At 45.2% G+C, this 19932-nt stretch overlaps 2 protein-coding genes across 4 annotated transcripts in view; one reads left to right on the top strand and one right to left on the bottom strand.

Annotated features, from left to right (window-relative positions):
- Nucleotides 1–314: 314 nt before the first annotated feature.
- FBXO40 (F-box protein 40) lies at nt 315–16804 on the bottom strand. 3 transcript variants are annotated; one of them, XR_003529328.1, is made up of 4 exons: nt 15485–16804; nt 6371–8269; nt 3731–4227; nt 315–3008 (listed from the first exon to the last, which is right to left on the bottom strand). XR_003529328.1 is itself a non-coding variant. In XM_027653584.1 (4 exons), exons 2-4 carry the CDS (start codon nt 15491–15493, stop codon nt 4030–4032), a joined length of 2106 nt encoding a protein of 701 aa, XP_027509385.1. In that variant the 5' UTR covers nt 15494–15571; nt 16382–16494; the 3' UTR covers nt 315–4029. The 3 variants fall into 3 exon arrangements, 2 of the variants coding, with proteins under 2 accessions (XP_027509385.1, XP_027509384.1); XM_027653584.1 differs by having other exon boundaries at nt 315–4227; nt 15485–15571; nt 16382–16494; XM_027653583.1 differs by having other exon boundaries at nt 315–4227.
- Nucleotides 16805–19720: 2916 nt separating this feature from the next.
- The window catches only part of KPNA1 (karyopherin subunit alpha 1), a 51589-nt gene continuing 51377 nt past the window's right edge, over nt 19721–19932 (top strand). Inside the window, exon 1 of the mRNA XM_027653490.1 lies at nt 19721–19823. The gene's annotated coding sequence lies outside the window, so the exon portion shown is untranslated. The remainder of the gene's footprint in view (nt 19824–19932) is intronic.

The raw sequence follows: 19932 nt of genomic DNA, 5'->3' as shown, positions 1-19932 counted from the left end.
ACTTTTCTTCAAATGTTTGTGGATATAATATAACATCAATCTGGAATATGGATTTTTAAAAGAAAAGAAAGTTTTTCATCTAAGTGACTGTACCAGGAAGGAGAAAGTGACTGCAAAGAAGATGGGGTCAAAACTAAATAACTATTTTGTCAAAATTAAATAAATATAAATAATAGTCTTCAACCAGGAAAATGATAGCGAAGATCAGAGGAAAGGAGAGTAATGAATATGAGGGTACACGAACTATCGTATATGATTTAAAGGCAAAGCATACATTAATGTGATGAAACTAAGAAAACAAGCTAAGACTTGAATTTTAATGGATTTTTTTTTAAACCATAATAATTTTTATTCTTAAGAAAGCAACAAGGAGTTACAGAGTTTTGCAAAATAATAGGCACTGCTTAAACTTCGCCTTATCTGTGCTCACTCAGTTTTGGGTGTTGGAAGCCCAAAAAAATTCTTCCTTCAAACCAGACTTAGGATACATGTCAGTAGGTGACCTGCCCTTTCACCCCTTAAAAATTATCATCTGCCCCATGTTACTGTATAGCACTGACTGGGAATTTTCGGACCTTTTCTCAAGGAGAAGTGTTTATCCAGGAAATCTCTTTGTTTTGGCAGCATACAGCAATATCAGCATTGGTAACTCTGTGATTTTACTGAGGCCTCTCAGCTCATGTTTCAGTGATCTGCTGGCTGAATACTCTAACCTAGAACAGAGGCTGTGCCACAGAGTGAGTTCCACTGTATAAATTACAATTCAAAACACAATCAGCATTTCACTGAGTTCACGAGGCTCATCCAAATATCTTGTCAGTAGAAACCAAACAAAACAAAATAAAATAAAATTAAAATCTCCATTCCCCTTATGTCTCTGCTCTCCTAAACATCACTCTTCTCCTCCTAGTGTCTGTTGAATTGCACTGTTTCCTCCTAAATCATTTGCAGCTCCATCACCTCTTCCATACCCCACTTCCCTTCATTCCTGTGCCCTTTTACCTGTCTCTGCTTGCCTCTTCTCATAACACCTACAATCAGGCAGGTCTCCTCTATCCAAACCCATTACCTTTTCTGTTTCCTGTCTTCTGTTGTCATGACTGTTTTTGCTCTACTCTGAGATTTCTGATTTCCATGGCACCATAATTTCACTTCCCATTCTTCCAGTGAGAGAAAATGCTGCAAAACATATCAGCCTGGAGTGTGCAGAGTATTGCTCTTGCCCTTCACAAGATTTGTGAGCAGCACAAGCAAGATCAAAGTCATGAAGATCCAGAATGTGGGGTCTGGACCAAAAGCAGCTTGTATGGTTTGCTGGACTTGGATCCTGTTTTCCAGTTCAGAGCCCTCCACAGCAATAGACCTATTTTGAAAAACACTAAATGCTCTGTTTCTCTTAATCAAATTCCTCAAGCTGAAATTCAGGAAGAGTTTTATCGGCCAAATTACAAACTTAAAATAGGAGCTAAGGACTTGCTGAACTCAAAATGAAGCATCTTACCTTTTAAATAAGCCAGCATTGTGCTCACCAAGGTAAACAGGACAGGCAAATTAATTTCCTTGCAGCTTCTAAAGCTTCTGCTGACTCTGCCAATGGACAGGACTATCAACAGCTTTGCATGCACCCTCAGATTAATAAAACTGCATCCAACACCAGCCCACAGCTCTCCGCTAGTGATAAATGTGAGACGAAGCGAGAAGCTGACGTTGGCCAGGTGGGTACACAGCAGTATAAGGGTGATCTCCACTTCTTTGTACAGCTTTGCCTATTCCAGGGTCAGGTTAACCAGAATAACATGAAGATGATTGTGGATTTTCAGCTTTCACTTGATGTGCTAAAGGTTAGTTAGCCAAATTTATAGTTTACAGAAGTATACCTATATATTCACAGGGAAAAATGTGTCTCTTCCTGTGTGAATTAACATCCTCTGTCACTCCAGTGTATTCTATAGCAGTACCAGAAAGAAAATGATCCAGTCTCCTAGATGTTCTATGTACACCCTGGCTGACCCCAAGAGATAGAGGTTGTGACATTCCTACCTCTGAACTCCTCCCTGAACCATCATATTTGCAAAGGTTGTGTCCTCCTTGTAGTCTGACTTGGGCACCTCCTGCATAGGGAAGAAGCAGGATCAGTGGTAATAAAGTTGGAACTGAAGTCATGCCATCTCCAGAAGCAGGGAGGTACAAGAACAAAACCCTCTGGAACTGATAGAAGAAGGTCAGGAGTGGAATAGAAGTCGTGCTTATGACACTGACAGTAAAGGTAAAAAGAACCCAATTCATACCTAACATAAGCCACAACATCAGGGTAGTCAGGGGCAGCCACACCAGTTCACAGCATCCAAGTGGCTGATCATGTGAGAGATTGCTTATAGACTGAAATTTTTCATGGTCTCTTACACAACCTTGAACACTGGCTTACTCTGAGATCCTATTATTTTTTCTTCTTCTCCCCAACTTATCCATAATCTTAATCTTGGCTTCATTTTCAAGTACGTGGCACAAATACTTACACTCATGTGTAAAGCTTTATGAGACTTTCCAGAAGGGATCTCTAGGGACAGAAAACAGAGTAACGTTTAAAAAAAAAAGGAACTGCTGCTACTTCTGCTCCTGGGACCAATCCACTGTCCCCACAACTCAGACAATATGCCCCTGAGTGGGTGTGTCTGGAGAAGAAAAACATCCTCGTATGGTTAAAAATCTCACAGGGACCACTTAAGCTGTAAGTGTAGACAAGGACTATCTGCACTCAGCATGGTTTCAGTCACCATGCAATTCATGCCTTTGATTACCAAGCACTCAGCTCAGGTTCATCAGCAACCTCTGTGGGTAAGAAAGGGCTCCTTCTTGCATAGCCGACTCATCCCAGATGCACCAAGACCAGGGATGGCAAGCATGGTGTGTGCCCATCCACCTGAGCCAGTTTTCACTTGGCCAGCCCAGGTGAGGAGAGCAGTGGTCCAAGCCAGCGGATATCCCAGCTCCCAGTGAGGTTCTTCTGCCTGAGACAGTAAGATGAAAGTCAGATCTCATGTCCTGAACTCGCACTTCTGGCTATGAACCAGAAGAAAGGGGTGTGATTCAGCACCACTGTGGCTGTGCAGTGGCTGTAAGCTGTTGTTAAGCTGTTGAAAAAGTTCATGGCCATTTCAGAGGAATCCCACCTACCACCACACCCATGGCATTTCTCTCTAGTGCCACTGAAATGGGTTTAAATAGTGTAATGAGACAGACACTGCTGGTAACATGCCTGCTTTCTCTCATCTGTTGCCTCAACAAGCCCATTGTGTTTTCAAGTTAGTGTATTTATTAAAAAATAAACCAAATCTTAACCACTCTTCTGCTCTGTAAAGCAAGCGTTATCTGTACTGTTACTGAATGGGTTGCTGAATGTCTCTTCTTTTACGGAAAAGAATAGTATTTCTTTGACATATGGTTTACAGTTGCTTACAATTAGAATTTGCAACTTACAACTGCAAAACCGCAAATTCCTCAGTTCTCACTGGAGTTCTAACAAATTCCCTTAATTTTGGCGTGTCCTTTTCTTTTGCCCATGCCTCAGAACAGGTTACCAGTCCCTAGATCTGCCAGGCAGAAGGGCATCTATCTGTGCTCCTAGAGCTTGGCTTTACAGATGGAAACAAGGTGTTCCAGACCTAGTCAAGCCAAGTACATTAACTGCTCTTGCTTCTCTCAGGCACATGGTACAGGAGCAGCAGCCTACCTTCAAGGTTACAAAGATGATGTTTTCAAACAAGATCCCTATTGCTTTCTTCCAGATGCTGTATTAAGCAAGGAACAGAAAGGTAAACAGAAAGCATGTGATGTTAGTGAGCAGTGGATGATATTTCAACAATTAAATTAATGCAGGAAAAAAAAAAGCAGGATGTTTCAAACACAGCTAGGGAGACGAAAGTTTTGTACATCCAAAGGGAAGTTGGAAGCAACAGTCTTTACACTTGAACTCCCAAATCTTTATCCGAAGATGCCTGAAGGGAGCATGGCAGAGGGCAAGCAGGTTGTTCAGACTCTGTGCTTGAAAGTAGAAACCAAAGTCTTTCGAGTCTGTTCTCGAGATTCAGACATGCCCGTCAGCAGCACGGGGTCCGTCCTGTGCTCCACTTGGTAGAAGGGACAATTCTTCAAGTGTTCTGACATGCACATGACATCACTGCGCTGCCATTTGTGAACTCTGGAGAAGAGGCTGCTGAACTGCCAGATCTAATATGGGAAAGGGAAAGAAATTGGGGAGAGAAAATGGAGATGGTGGTAAAAACAGAAGCAGATTTTAATTATCTATACATGCTCACAGTGGGTGTGCATTACTCCTACTGGACAGGCTAGTGAACATCTGATTGTGCAGGCCTGGTATAAACAAACACGGGGTCTGTATTGTTATGTATCTCATAGTTGCTGGTTTTTCTGCTTTAGTCATCACCTGCGATTTTTAATGGGGAAGTCACTGACACCATGACTTTCATGGTGTCAATCCAGTGCAGAGCATGAGGAAATTGAGGACACCTGACCACTGCATCTCTGCAGAAAACTCCATCACATGTGTGGTGTGATCCAAGATGTTTATAAAGCAAAGTGACCGCAGCATGCTTATGTGATATGTGTCTCAAAGAAACCTGACGATATAAACACCTTCCAAAGCACCTATTGGCAACTACAAAACAATTACCATTACAACACTGTTATTATTCACCCCACTCCAGAAAACTCTGGGAAATATAAGGTTAAAGTTATTACTAGAGGACATACAAACTTGTAGAAAATAGAAATGTGCAGTTCAACTTGTTTGAACTTCTTGTTTGCAGTGATACCATGCACCACTTAGTGATATACTAGCATGTAGTGATACGACCATGATTAAGTGACTTTAATATTTGCTGTATACCATTAAATCAAATTAATTTTTAAAGATTTCTTCTCCATAAAAATGTTTCTTCCTCAGGAAGAAGGATAATACGTGGAGGTGCCATGCTGAAGATCGCCTGACCCTGCCCTAGTTCTAAGTAATAATAGCTATGATACACAGTAGTCAAGAAATTTGGAATTACAAACAATGTTTTCAAGCAGAGTCTGTGCATTGGAAACAAGATTCCTGTGTGGTCAGTACAGAGAGCTAACATGAAAAGGGTTAGAGAGTCCTTAAATTCAATGCTGCTGGTTTGAAATTGTACTACAATAACTGAAGTTACTTGCTCTATGATTGGGTGGCTAGAATGTCTTCCTTTTACTGAAGGAAGCCACATCCTCCAGTAAATTATTTCAGTGGCTAATTCCTGGTTTGGATTGGGTTAATTCAACTTGCAGCCACCAACACTTTGTTACACAGATTTTTGAACTCACCATGCTTCACGTTTTCTCTTAAAAGAGAGTACTTTATCTTAATAAGAAGTCATGAACTGCTAGCTTCCATTTGATAAGAATCAAGAATTAGAGACCTACAGGGCTCTGCTTGAAAGCCAAGTCCTTAGATAATTTCTGGGAGTCTCTCCTGGATCTCTAAATTCTTATTCCTAGATCTCTGTCTTGTCTGCTTGGTCAGGCTACTCTTTCAAACAGTTCTATGTGATGGTGGACTTGACAGTGTTAGGTTAATGGCTGGACTCAATGATCTCAGAGGTCTTTTCCAACTTAAACATTTCTATCACTATATGATTTGATGTTAGAACAGCCGCAAGGCTATCAGCTAGAAAAAAACTCCCGTAATAACTAATGTTCAACTAGGACTTAGACTGAGTTGTGTTTACGTATTTCTTCCTAAACAACCTAAACAGCCAATAAGGGCAGCAATTTTCCCATACAAACAGTGGGAGACCAGCTTTGCAGAAGGTGGTTTCCTACACCTATGCTGCTCCCTCACCCATGGTAATCCTATAAACAACTAATCATAAAAGCCCTTGGGGTTTGATGTGAATGCCTGAGCCCCTTTCACAGCCATCTCTCCTTGTTCTTTACCTTTTTGGCATTCTAAAGCATTTTGACATACCCTAGATTGGCTTGTAAAGAACAAAAAAAGTATGAACATCAAGTTCTTAAAAAATCCATGGGTAATGCTTAAATATCAGGAATTCTTAGTTCCCAGTGCCTAAAAATGGTGCACATGCAAGTGGGTTACTCAAGACAAGCTTGAGTGGGGACTTTCTGCCAGTCAGAAGATGTCTAGTTACACCTTCCTGCCTTTGCTAGATGTGCTGCACTTTCCAGCCCTGCCCCTGACAACAAACCCTTGTGCAAATTCACAACCTCATGAACCTTCCCCACATCTGCATGCTTATCTGCAGCTTTTCTTGCTATTCTTATGTTTATCTGATGAGAACTCCTGTCTCTTTTTCCCATTGTCACAGTCACTTGCCTTTTTGCGAGCTCTCCATGAAGTACCACCATGGGAATATCTTTTTTTCTCCCAGACCAGCAGGACCATTCCCCTCTCTTGAAGAAGAGTGGCACAGATGTCCCTCATGAGCGCTGACACTTGTGATAGTTGAGATAAACTGAAGCTGTCCAGGAATCCCGCAATGTACTTGAGCACTTCCACTGGGAGGCTGCTCAGCAAGTCCTTACTTCTTCCTCGACGATCCACCGTGAAATTGCACTTTGCTGGTTCAGCAAGAAGGGTGTCCACCTCTGGCTTAATAGCAAATGTCTTGAGAGGCTTGCTGTATATAACCTTGGCCTTAAGTCCATCAGGGCGGAAGTGATTTTGAACAAAAGGACATCCCAGGTAGGCCAGTGGGCAGCGATGCTGGAACCATCCATCCAGACATGACTGGATATCAGCGTGTACATTCTTGAAGTGGGATGGGAACTCATCTCTCCTGAAGAAATGACTGCAAGTGAACGTGAAAGCTGAACTGCTTTTGTTGTGTCTTCTGGTTACGCAATCAGTGTAGAGCTCCATGTGGAGTTCTTGTGGGCTTTTTTCATCCAGAACATCTGCTAGAACAGCATCGGAGGAGAAGGGCTCCAAAGAAAAGCTGTATGTCTGTGTTGCAAAATCCACAAAGAGTCCATCGATACCCCTTGCTTCAGAGATCTCATGGCCTTTCAGCTCTTTTTCCAGAGCACACAGCAGTGTGGCTTCAACTATATTTGTCTTAGGTAGTTCTTCTATGTTTATTCCCAGTTCTGAGGTATCCACTGACTTGTCTGAAGTTGGCATCTTGTGGCCCAGTGCATCTCCTAGTCGTGCTCTTTTGCCACAGTAACTAACTGGCACTTTGAAGGTGTAGACAGTCTTCACCTCCTGGGCTTCCAAGTTCCCATAGACAAAGTCTTTTTCTTTGGGAGTGCAAGCAGCCATCTGGCCAAAGCGGATGAGCATTCCACCATGATGTACCAAATACATGTTGTAATCACCTACACCAACTTCCTTCTTCAGCCTCTCCAGGACCCCATCTTGCCAGGGAGCCATTCCTTTCAGTTCTCTACTCGGTGTTACTTGTTCAGGTTTCTGGTCCTCTGCCTCTTCTGCACCGTCAGGTCCTTCCTTTGCCTTCTCTGTGGAGCTGGCAGCATGAGAGGCTGGTGCTGTCTTGTTGGAAGCCTCCTCTGTCTTTTGTCCTGTGCTGGCTGCTGAGCCCGCAACCTGGCAAGCCAGGAGCTCTTTGCTGAAAATGTTCTCCCAGGTTTTGTAACTTCCCAGGTCCATTCCCTCTTTGTCCTTTGCCAGATCTTCACGTTCACGTTGGCTGAGCTCCGGTAACTGGTCTTTGCCCTCTTGGGAACCACAGGTGACTCCCCCCACAGCACCTGCTTCACCACCCGTGGCTTCGTCCAAAAGCTCTTCCACTTCATCCTTTTTCCTCCACTCTGGAAACAATTCGGCTATTTTCAAAGTCCTGAAAAGTACCTTCTGGTCTCTGAGTGCCAAGGCTGTGTCCAGACACTCTTCATTTAAGGTCTCCTTCATAATATTCTTGTGGAGGGTGGTGTCTGAATCCACGTTTGGCCAGCGATTCCACTCCATCGAGCAGCAGACAACACTGGCTGGACAGACCTGGAGGTGCTTCCCCAGCTTAAAGCGGGCCATGGAAAAAGGGCAGCCATAAGCTGAGTTGAGGCAGGAGACCTGCTCTAAGGGACAGAGCAACTGGTGCTCCTCCTCCTTGCACATGTGGAAGGTGGCCCCGCAGTGAAGGCGGCAGCTGATCACCACGCAGGAGACGGAGATCTCAACTGGTGCGCGGCAGTGCCGGCTGAAACATCTCTCACAGTGTCTGTGCTGCCCAGGGGGAGCTTTCTGGGCCCGGTGCTGTGTGTAGCAAAGACAAGACAAGAGTTATTGCCTGAAGGAGCAAAGATGGCCACAGACCCTCCGTGCTCGTCCTTGGTTTCTACACATTAGGTGCTCACATGCACTCCTAGCAGGAATAAGGCTGTGGGCAAATGACTGCCAGCTCTGTACAGTCACATATCAGCTCTGATCCCCACAGTACAGGGTGGCCTGGTAGCAGCACAGATATAGATAAGGTCCTTACTTGTTAGCCCAAGCAGCCAGGGTTTGGGAGCGAGTGGTTTTCTATCCCAGTATTTACACTGGGTCTTTCTAAACCAAGCTGCTGAAATCAAGATTGCCAGAGGCACAGTGAAGGAGCATTCCACTTCCTCAACATTGAGTAGGAAAAATGACGTTCCTTTTTCCTCTCTCCCATAAAAACATGAATGTTGCACAAATGAACATCTCTTTGCTCTACACCAGCAAGGTTGAGAGTGAGAATTATCTTCAGGACACCAGTTCCCAGTGCGGAAAACAGCCTGGGTAAATGCTAATTTGCCTAGGCTTCTTTACTCTGCTTTCCTGATTTACCTCCATGCCCCCTGATGATGCCTGCATGTTGTGGAACAGAGACTGCAGGGAACTTTCCTTCAAGCAGGTTATTTGCTACTTCTGCTTTATTCAAAACCTGGAATAAAGTGATGCCTTGGTGGCTTGTTGCAAGGTTATACTCACTCCAACAAATCCATTTTCTACTTTTTTTTTTTTACAAACTGTCTTTCACCTTTCTTCCCTTTGCTGCCACCAGTGAATGCTGATAGGAGGAAGGAGAAGATGGCAGGTATGGTTTATTCCATGCTCCTCTCCATACCACCCTGTGCAGAGAGGGCAAATGGGGAGCGACAAAGGTCTAATCTCGACAGGACTTTTCCCTTCATATGACGGTGCAGGGGAGGCCAGCCTGCTCATGTCTTTCACATGGTGTCTCTTTGAGAAAGAATCCATTTTTCTCCCTTCGGATTTGTTTTAGATCATGATCATATAAAAACTGGTCACCACTGCTCTGCTTTCTCTAGTTCACCTTATGTACTTCTGACAAGTCAGTGTCAAACACTGCCTGGTACTTAATAAGTGACCCTAAGCTGATCACATTTTAGATCCATTTTATGAGGGTGTTGGTGACACCACAAGGGGACAGAAAACAGAAAAAGAGGTCCCAGGCAACAAGAATAAATAATACTAGTCTCTATTTCATAAATTCAGCTGCCACCAGGCAGCTCCATGAATTTAAAATTTGCAGCCAACAGACTGGATTAAAAGAACAAGTTGATGTGCCAAACCAAATGTTTCAGAAATTTAAACAAGTTTGTTATATAATTAATATATGTTATATATATTATTTACATGTATTAATTAAATGTTGTCTTGAGGAAGACTGAATTTCTGTTCTCACACTTCCATAATAATGTGGCTTCAAGTATATATAATTTTTTTCTCTCCTCCCCTTAAAAACCTTTTCCTGAGGTCCAACAGCAAAAAGCAGAAGTAAAAGAACATGATAAAAGGTTATCACTACCAGATTACTATGTTTGTGTCACAAAGAACCACTGGCTTCAGTTTAATTATTGCATTTCTCATTCTTGCCCAGTCTATTAAATCAGTTTAATGTAATATATCTACTCTTGCAATAATTCCAGATAATAGCTGTTAATCCTTCCTACAAATGGAAAACCAGTCCAAAAGTCCAGCACAGTCCAACAGTAAGTGAATGGAGATGGTGGTTATCATGAGGCATGCCTCCTGTTGTACAAAATTCAAGAACATAAGAAATGAAATTCTGGGTCAAACCAGAGGTCCATCCAGCCCTGAAGTTTTCTTCAACAATGTCTGTAAGAGACGTTGTTTAGGGGGTCCTTTCCCCTCACACACAGTTGTTGGATTATAGCACCAGAGGCTGCTCAGTCACTGCTTAGAGCTACTTCCCTGGATATCTTCAACCGGGTATTAGTAATTTGGCCCAAAGAAGAGCAGCTGCAAGCAGCAAACTCCCGACTTCTAACCTCCTGCTCCTTGCTGTAAGGGCTGCATTCCAGCTTGATTCAGCCCACTGTGAGTCTTTGTGGAAGTGGAAAAGCTAATTATAAGGAGGAACTGGAGTTCTGTTTTCAGATAGGACACAGGGTGCTGTTCTTTCTTTGTGAAAATGGGAAAAAGATTTTTGACAAGTCTTCCCACCACATCTTCTATGCAGTAGGAACTACCATAGGCCCAATAAACTCTCGTTGGGCTCTGAGAAAAAACAGATATTTGTAGCAAAATAATTAAGACTTTGGGTTCTTTTTAGCTAAGATTAAAGAGAACACAGTAGTGTTTACCTAGATATGAGTGCTTTTGCAACCCCAGGCTTAAGTGACCCAGCCCTTAAGAGAGCTGTGCTGCAGAGGAGATGGGCTCAGGCTCAAGGAGAAGAGATGCTATGTGAAGCTGCTCCCTCTCTTTCATGAAGGTACTGTCTTAACTTGCTGTCTTTCACACTTTCACACCCTGGCAATGGAAGTCACGAAAACACTGGAGAAGGAAAGATGTCTGGTAAAGGCAATGCTCCTGGGATCCTGCACTAAAGACCACACACTCGTGTTTGAATTTGATGTGTATTAATTGCTCAACACAACTTTGTTCCATCTTTTGCAATTTCCAGTGCTGATCAGTGCCTGCTTACAGCTCCTAGTGAATCAACCCCATTCCCTCTTGGCCCTGCAGGATAAAGGAACACACCCTTGGTGGTCCCTTTACTCAGAGACTTACACTCTGAAGAATAAGGCTCAGGTACTTTCACCTTTGCATGGAAAGAGCTCCAGACAGTGATGCAGAAAATAGTATTTTGTAACTGCCCATTATAACATCCCTGCCCTGTCTTGGGAAGCACTGGCTTCTGCACAGGGGTGACACCAGAGTGCAGGCCAGGGTGGCCTCAGTCACATCCAGCCCTTAAATACACATGGTTCAGGGTGGCATCTGTCCTGATTTAGGCTGTTTGTTACACCTACATTTATGTGACTCAGAGAAGCAGGAGATACAGATAGATTTATTTCATATTGGCAGCATCCTTGCTGCTCTCATTCTTGTAGCATTTTGCTGCAAATATAATCTCTAAAAATAGTCCCAGTCATGACTTGCATAAGGTCAGAGGAAGGCTGGCTACATTACACCGCAATAAAAACATGAATGTATTGTGTGAACAATACTTTCCACTGCAAAAGTAACTCTTCAGGAGAAATAACTGATAAATAAAACTACATCAAAGGCACAGGCCTTATTGTTCTCCAAAACACAGAAAGGACTGATTGCAAAGTTTCTGGAGAGGAGCCTGCTTTCACACTGCTGTATGCTGAAACAAACCCCATCTGAATCACATGTAGAGAAAGAAAATACATGCTTTGTTTATGAAAAGTGACCATATCAGAGCATTCAGATGCAGAGTCATCTTCATCATTATGCAGGTATTTTTTTAGTTGAGTTTACCTCATCTCTAACTTGCATATGCTGTTCTTTTCAGACAAAATATGTCTATGTCTCTCTTCTCATTGTTAAATCTGTGAAACTAGAGGACAGGAAGAAGGGACAGAGAATTTTTTCCTGATATTTATCAGGGTTTGAATGCTGCTTCTATTCTGACATACCGGTAATCAGGAGCTTTGTATTTTAATTGATGATCTAGTTAGCTCTGTGATTTAGTTGATGGTATTAGTGTCAGCACACAAACTACAACTTTCAGAACCCTCAGCAGAAAGTTTATAAATTTTTTCCTCAGTAAGTTTGATACATAACATCCAGAGGCAGGTGACACACAGATATGTAAGGTGATGAAATGTTTCTCTAAAGATGTACACTTCTTGTTTCCCTGCAACTTGAAAAATTTTTTAAGACTGGCTTAGAAAAAAAATAGCAAACCAGAAATGCTAACTTCAATCATGTTCAAGCTACTGTGCAAGAAAGGATGCAAATTACAGTCCACAGTCTGTCCACTTTGGTAAATCTTTATTTTTAGACTGTCATGACAGCAAATCAAGTAAGGCTTAAAAATATATAGCTGCTATTTTAACTGCAGCTATGTTTATGTCTGGAGCAGATCTGTTCAGTGACAATAACTTACAGTTTATAAACCAATTACGATTTATTTTCAGGAAATATACATTTAATTCAGTTGCAGTCAATTAGCCAAAATAATACAAGTGTTTTCTTATTTGGTATGTGCTATATGTGACTGATCATTTGACATACTAAGGTCATACATTGTACCTGAGCTCTTTGCACAGAATCAAGGGATACCTCCCATTTTGAAGAAACATGAAAAAGGGCCACTCAGAAACCCCAGATAATGACCCTAATGAGTGCCTGTGAGATGAGATTGTGAACAAACTTAAAACAATCTTGTTAAATTTTACAACAGGATAATGAGCTCTTAAAAAATCTTAGGAAAATTTGCATCAAAATGCTGGAGCCAAGAATTATAAAGTTACAACAGAAAGAATGTATATATATACATATATATATATATATATAAATAATATTTTATATAAATAACTATACATGCCAATCATGGAGATGTTCAGGTTCCGATGTTTCACTTGCAGCTGCATGCATCCTGCACAAAAACCCTGCTGCAGAATTACATTTTCTAGGACACCATCTAAGTCTCCTTAACCTAGACATTCTCTTTTCCTTTCATGCACCATTCTTCCTCAGTCACTACTTCTTAACAACCTGGGCAAGAAATCAGACTTGGGTCTCCTTTGCTAAACAGACACTTTTATTTTTTAGAGCTGAGGATGAAAACACTATGATTTCACAGAATATTCTGAGTTGGAAGGGACTCACAAGGATCATTGAGTCCAGCTCTTAAGTCATGGCCCATATGGGGATCAAACCCACAACCTTGGTGTTATCAGCACTGTGCTCTAACCAACTGCACAGCCCGTTGGAAACCATACTGTGCTGCATTTGTACAGGAGCCTAAGTCCTCTTAAGCCCTGTTCTTTGATACAAAATAAAAAGCAAATCCAAGCATGCCACCACCTGGAATCACAGTGACCCCTAAGTAAGTCAAACCCCACCCCTCAACACCGACAGCAGGGACAGCCTGGGTGACCGCCTTGGCATTAGGCATAGCAGGTCACTGTCCTTCTGGCACACCTGCTCTGCAGTTGCCATTTGGACTGATCTTGCACATACATGTTGCCAGCCAAGATTTAAATGAGTCAGGCAGTGAATATGGTACAGCTCAGGGTAGGTGGAAAGAGAGAATAAAAGGTACAGATGAAATTGTGATCAACAACGTTAATAACCCTCTAGTGAGCATGAGCAAGCCCTAGTTTTGAGGTGACCTTGAAAAAGTTCACATGGATTTTACAGAGGCACTTTGATTCCAGGGCAATCCTGGTGAACCTCAAATCCTCAGTATAAGACGTGAGGAGGGAAAAGGTTTTCCAGGAGACAGCTGACCTGTTAGATAAACCCAAAGGTGGAAGAATGAAGCTGTGACAATTATGGAGATACTCCCTCTATTTTTTAGCTGGGGATCATCTGGCTGAGGCTGTGGCGTTTCATGGATATAGCCATTAGTTCAGACTTACTGAACAGGTTGGAATTGCTTTTTACTGAAAAAAACACTTTAAAATTTCAAGGATGGAGTAAGTCCACAGTACAGTCCTTCAGTTGGGCAAAGACTTCAATCTATGTTCCTTGCTTTTCTTCCAGAGCACACCCACTACTCAGGTTCTCACAGCAACACATCACCTTGTCTTCAGCTCCCTAAACCTGACATGCAGGACCATGGAGCTCAAGAGAAGCTGTTACACCATCAGGCCTCCTCCCCACCTGGAAAATCTGTGCTACACACAGGCACCAAAACTTGCTTGTGCAATTTCTGTTTGGTGAAATGCACCAGTGCTGGTACAGGAAAAACAGGGGAGAGTTTGGAGTAGTGAGGCACAGATAACACAGGGCACTGCTGGTGGAAACCTCACCCTGCACTCCCCACTATGAGACCTGGATCAGCAATATTTTGTGCTCCTCCCTACTTGGTGCAATGTAGCCATAGCTCAGCTAAGACAAACCCACTCAAAAATTTCAGGTGCTGAAGTGGTCCCCTGAGCTGGTGGCATGGTGCAGGGGAGCCCAGAATCAGCATCTTGTGCTGGGCATGTTGGGGAGTCATGTGGGAGACAGACAGGACAGAAGGCTGTGACATGGAGCTGCTCTGCTGCTCCTTGGGCATGGGAGGGGGCCCTGTGCTGTCCTTGGTAGACACATGAGTCAGGCAAACTCTTACTTTGCATCAGTAACTGGGAAGTCAGTTTGGTCTTGGTTTGAGTTCAGCAAGTGCTTTAAAACAGTAAGTTCCAGTCTAGTTGCAGTTTGAGGGGGAAAAAAGGAATGGTCCAAACCATGGGGTTTTTCTCCTTTGGCTCAGGTTCTATTTTACACTCCAGTAACAATCTCATTAACATACTTTTCTGAAAACTTACTGAGACAATCTAGTGAATGGCTTTAAACAAAACATAAGGCAGCCCAAGGCAGGTGCTCAGTTTAGAGAATTTCAGAACTATTGGTTAAGGTCTAAGTCATAGAAAAAACATAAAAGAGAAGAGATTCATGAATAAAAATTGTTAGGCAGCCACAAGATTAAATGGTACAGTTGTACCTGTAACCCTTGTAATTCTTACTTCACCATTCATTCAGTCTGGATTGCCAACATAAAGTTTGCAGTCTGAGTCTACAAAACTCATAAGATTTTAAGTCTGAGCATTTTTGCCACAAGATTGCTCTTGCCTTTCCCCTGACCCATAGGGATACACCAAGTGTATCTCCTTGTCTCACTTCTCTTCAGAGTTTCCTGAAAATTACAGAGACTGAATTTTTGATTTATCGTCTGACCTGCTGCTGAAGCTCCCATGTTACAATCAGCATCTTAGTTTTTAAAACCCTGGATACAGTACTGCAAACTACAGCTAATTCACTGAATATATTATGGAGGGGTTTTTTTTAGAGTAGTATGTCACAAAAGTGCTCACAGTTACCAGCTGCCTCTGTTTTAGGGTGTCATTTAAGACATCTCATGGTTATTCTACTTCATCTTAATTACTAAGGCTGTTTTGAAGATGTCTTGATTTTCACAGCTCGATAGAGTAACCATTACACTGCATAATGTCTGTTCAGTAAAAACTCCAACTCTATTTAAAAAAGCCTTACCTTGATCATAGAGCCCCTGTGTGTGTACCAAACACTTGCTCTCCTGGTTGTGCTCAGCTGGGCTGAAGTGAGGTGGGTGAGGGAGAACTGCAAGCAAAGAAAGAGAAGAGAACAGAAGGGCATGGAGCGAGCCCAGGCAGAAACATCAAGTAGTTTTGGGATGTTAAAAATAAAACCTGTGCATGTGACCATGTAGCTCAGCTTACAGAGCAGTCTCTTTCACTGTATTTGTTAACACTGTCAGTTCTGGAGTGATATTTCACAGACAAGATGAGAGGTAGAACCAATAATACTCTGTGCCCTCTGTATGAGAGGAGAAGATCAAAACCCTTCCCAGAGCCGTGTATCAGCTCCTTGCTGCTCTCTGATGGTGGTTTGCCCTTTACAACTTAATTCCCCTTGGTGCTCACACCAGTTTGTGGTTTCTGCTGTTGGAATTGTCACCCCAGCTCCCATTGTCACCAGATTCAGCAGGTGGTGCAGACAGCAATCGCGGGTTTCCAGTCTGTCCACCAAACAGGGTGGACAGAAAAGAGAGCAGGAACGTCCCAGAGCTGAGCAGTCAGTCAGATTTGTTTGCCCACCTCCTGGGGACCCTCAGGAGACTCCCCAGCTCATCCCTCCACTGCACAGGGAAAAGGTTCCACCAGCCACCAAGGGCAAGCCTCAGGGTACAGCTCCCAGTGTCACCCTTCGTCAGCCAAAGCTAGGGAAGCAAAGGAGCAAAGGAAAGCAGTCGTGTTTTACTGCCAGCATGGACCCACGAAAGCATTTCGTGCTGAGTTTTATGGTGAGCATTTCATACTGATAGTGAGTACAGACAAACAGCTACTGTCTGTCAGTGAGGTTCAGGGGTGCAGATAGGGCAGGCACTGCTTCTCCCTGGTGGGTGCTCACCTCATCTGGCTGCAGACACCTCTTGTGACCCTGCTGCCATACGTGGCCACCTTTCACCACCTCAGAAACACAGAACCACCCCTTTTGGCTGTGGCGGCTCTGAGATCCTAAGTCCTGATGAACTTGTTACTTTGCCTTATCTTTCTCTTTCCCTATCTGTGATTCCCCAGTGACTTTCATAGTTTGAAACAGTCCAGGCAACTGTTTTCATTTTTAGGGCTGAACAAAATGTCAGTGGGTGACAACCAAGGCTTGCTGGTGCCAATCGCAATTTAGTAGTGCTAAATATGGTGAGCAGTCTGGCTCTGTGGCCTTTTTTAGAAAGGGCTGTATTATCGTGATACCATTTTCTGGCATCCCACTGCACTGTGGAAAATGAGAGCCTGTAGTAGTATGCCTAAACCCAAATTTCACCCAATCACAATGTGATCGCTGATCTGTTTACCCTGTCCACTCCCACCCTCATCCCCCCGGTTCAGGGTCACTCATTAGCCTTCAATGTTGTTGTCATCTTTAGAGGCTGTGTTTAAAAACATGCTGGGGGTATGACTAGCTTTTGTGTGAAGTAAAATTCTTCTCAAAGTTCTGTATGACTGGTTTAGGAGTAAACGCCCTCCATTTGAATTAACCCAGATTACTAAAATACTCAGAACTTCAGAAGTTGCTGTCAGAAATGAAGCTACCTTCTGTCTTAATTTTACCAGCACCTGACGTCAGCCTGGTTTTAGATCTCTGTGTTTTCAGTCAGTCTGAACTGGTGCTTTTTGCTCTTCCATGCATTGCTCAGTGATCACACAGACCCAGACAGCCTGGACCTGTCTCACTCTGTTTGGTACGCTGCCTCACAGCCACATCTAACACAAGCCCACAAGTTTTGCAAATCCTTCCCTGCAGGTGATGACTTGAATCAAAAAGACACCATGTGTGGTGGTCTTTTAGGGTAGGGTATCACAAGACATGCAGAATGAACATAGTTCTCCGTGCCTGAAAATGTGTACTTGGTAGAGAGAAGGGAGCAGTAGAGACAGGAAACAGGAATTCATCCTTGTACCTGCAGCACACCACTGCATTAGCTTAGCTGCACCTGAAAGCAGACTTTTATCAAAACAAGGAAACTTTGAAGATCTCTGCTGCCACCCTTACCTGTGCTAATTTGATTAAGGCATCTCAGGAATCCCAACCAATACTGTAACCAGACCTCCTGCTGCAGTACAGATATGCTTGGGTAGGATGCAAGAAACATGAAATCTCTGAAAGAAAAGTGTAACTGTTATTTATTTTTTGGTGCAAATGCTTTGGGAGAAAGCTGTTGCCTGTCAGCTTTAATCTATCTTATCTCAATTCTATGTGTAGAAATGCCATTCTTCTATGTGAAGCCCTATGACATATACATATGTACATGATATGGATATGTATGATACATACAAATATACACATCTACTGATATGGGAAAACTGGGTGATATCTGGTAGCCTGAGAGAGGTGAGGCCTCTGCAGCTCCATGCCCCCATGTGATAGCCTGGTTGAGCTTGTATTTCCCAGTAGGCACATGTACAAATCCACATATACACCTCTCAAACATGGACACAGATTACACATCCAGCCACACAGAGCACTCACACAAACACAGTGCCAGCGGCCTCATTCTCCCCCCCACCCCGGCCCCGGTTTGGCTGAGGAGGATGGAGGTGTGCTAGTGAGCATCCATGTATATTTAAATATGTATCCACACACACACAGGAAGAGTCTCTCCCTCCAGCAGCTTGGCTCAGGTTGTCTGCCCAGTAGTTGCCCCTCGATCCCAATCTCTCTGGTACCCTTGGTCTCCCAGTAGTAAATTCCCTGTGGCGGTTTTGCCCCCAGGCCTCTCAGTCTTCTTGGCAGCTGGATGGGCCTTCTCTGGTCGCTCTGGGAGCTGTCTCCTCCTTCACAGCCTTTTCCTGGCTCCCAGGCCCCCTTGCTGGCTAGTTATAGCTGTTTACACTCACCTAAATGCCCATGCCCAATGCTGCTCCGGGGGCACAAGTCCAAGCTGCTGGCACCTGGATCCCTCCACACCATTACTATGTGGTAATGAAAGGCCCTCACCCAGGGCAAATTGTGAAAGGAGTTTAGTGAGAAGACTGGACAGGCTGCACTGATAAGGTGCAGGGTGTGGCCAAACCATTTACACACTATTGGCCCTTTTTATTCCCATGTCCCATGCTTGTTTCTCCACAAGTCACCTAAATCCCTTCTGTTTCTGCCCTGAACACCCCTTAATGCATCCTGTGCAACGCCCAAATGCTCCTCCCCTGTATCCCATTGTGTGTCCCACAACCCTGAAGACAGTGACACCTCCAGTCCTAAAGGTGCTCTGGGGCTGAGGCTCCCCTGGGAGGGGGCTGGACAAGGTGTCCCTTCTTCTGAGTCCTTAACTGGGGTTTCCACCTGCCCACCCTCGAGATGGGCCTTTGGTGGGTTGATGGCTCCTGAGATGGGCCCGGCAGGGCGCTGCTTGGGCTCCTCCTCCCGCCATCCTGTCCTCCTCTGTGGGTGTGCGGGCCGGCTTGTGCCACACAATCCAATGTATGCGGCTACCGCATCGTACTCCGTGGCTGACTGGCAACTTATCATGGCTTTCCGTGCCGTCTCTGCGGTCAGCGACGGCGGCTGTGTCTGTCGCTGCCACGGCCGCTGTGTCTGTCCCTGCCACAGCCCCCGTGCCTGTCGCTGCCGCGGGACCGCCCGTGGCACCGCGAAATGGCTCCGCTGTTCGCCGCACCCGCAGTGACGCGCTCTGCGGTGACCCCGAGGCCACGGCTATGGAACCTGCGTTAACTACGGCGGAAATATCAGCCCGCTGCGTTATCCCGAGCTGTAACAGCCCCCGGGGCATCCCTGTCACTTTCACTGCCTCCCGGTCCGAAGCTCCCTGCCGGCGGCGCTGGCGGGCGGCGGGTTACGGCCTAACACTTCCCTGCCTTTAGGGGCTGCTGCACCACTGCGGCCACCGCCATCCCTTCCGTGCCCGGACTCGCGACCCGCCCTCCCGTCGGCCGCCACCGCCGCCCCTCAGGCGTGGAGGGAGAGAGGCGGCTCCTCCTCCCCGTCCCCAGACCCTCCCGGGCGCGGCGCCGTCACCCGCTGAACTACAACCCCCAGATGGCCCGCGGAGGGAGTGGTACGCCTGACCAGCGCGGGGGGCGCGCGCTGCATGCCGGGAATCGTAGTCTTCCCCCGGGGACCGCACCGCCCCTCATGAGGGCGCCGCCGGTCGGCCGGTCTCGCCGGAAGGGCTCCCTCTCCCAGAGGGCGCCGCGGCGCCCCGCGCGCGTGCGCAGTGCGGCGGCCAGCCAGCGCCGGGCAGGCAGGGAGGGAAGGAGGGTGGCGGGGAGGGAGCGGCGCTCGCGCGCCTCGGGTCCGAGAGGAGACAGCGCGGGGCCGGCGGGGCCGGCGGCAGGTATGGGGGGGCGGTGGGGGCCCGTCACCGCGGGGCCGGCGGGGCGGGAGTGGCGGCGGCCGGGCGGCGCGCGGGGCCGGGTCCGCGGGGAGGAGGGAGCGGGTGTGGA

Source organism: Corapipo altera, unplaced genomic scaffold (assembly GCF_003945725.1).
Source record: "Corapipo altera isolate COAL_440 unplaced genomic scaffold, ASM394572v1 61, whole genome shotgun sequence".
Lineage (NCBI taxonomy): Eukaryota > Metazoa > Chordata > Aves > Passeriformes > Pipridae > Corapipo > Corapipo altera.
The sequence above is the reverse complement of the archived record's forward strand: the minus strand, read 5'-3'. Positions and strand labels throughout refer to the sequence as shown.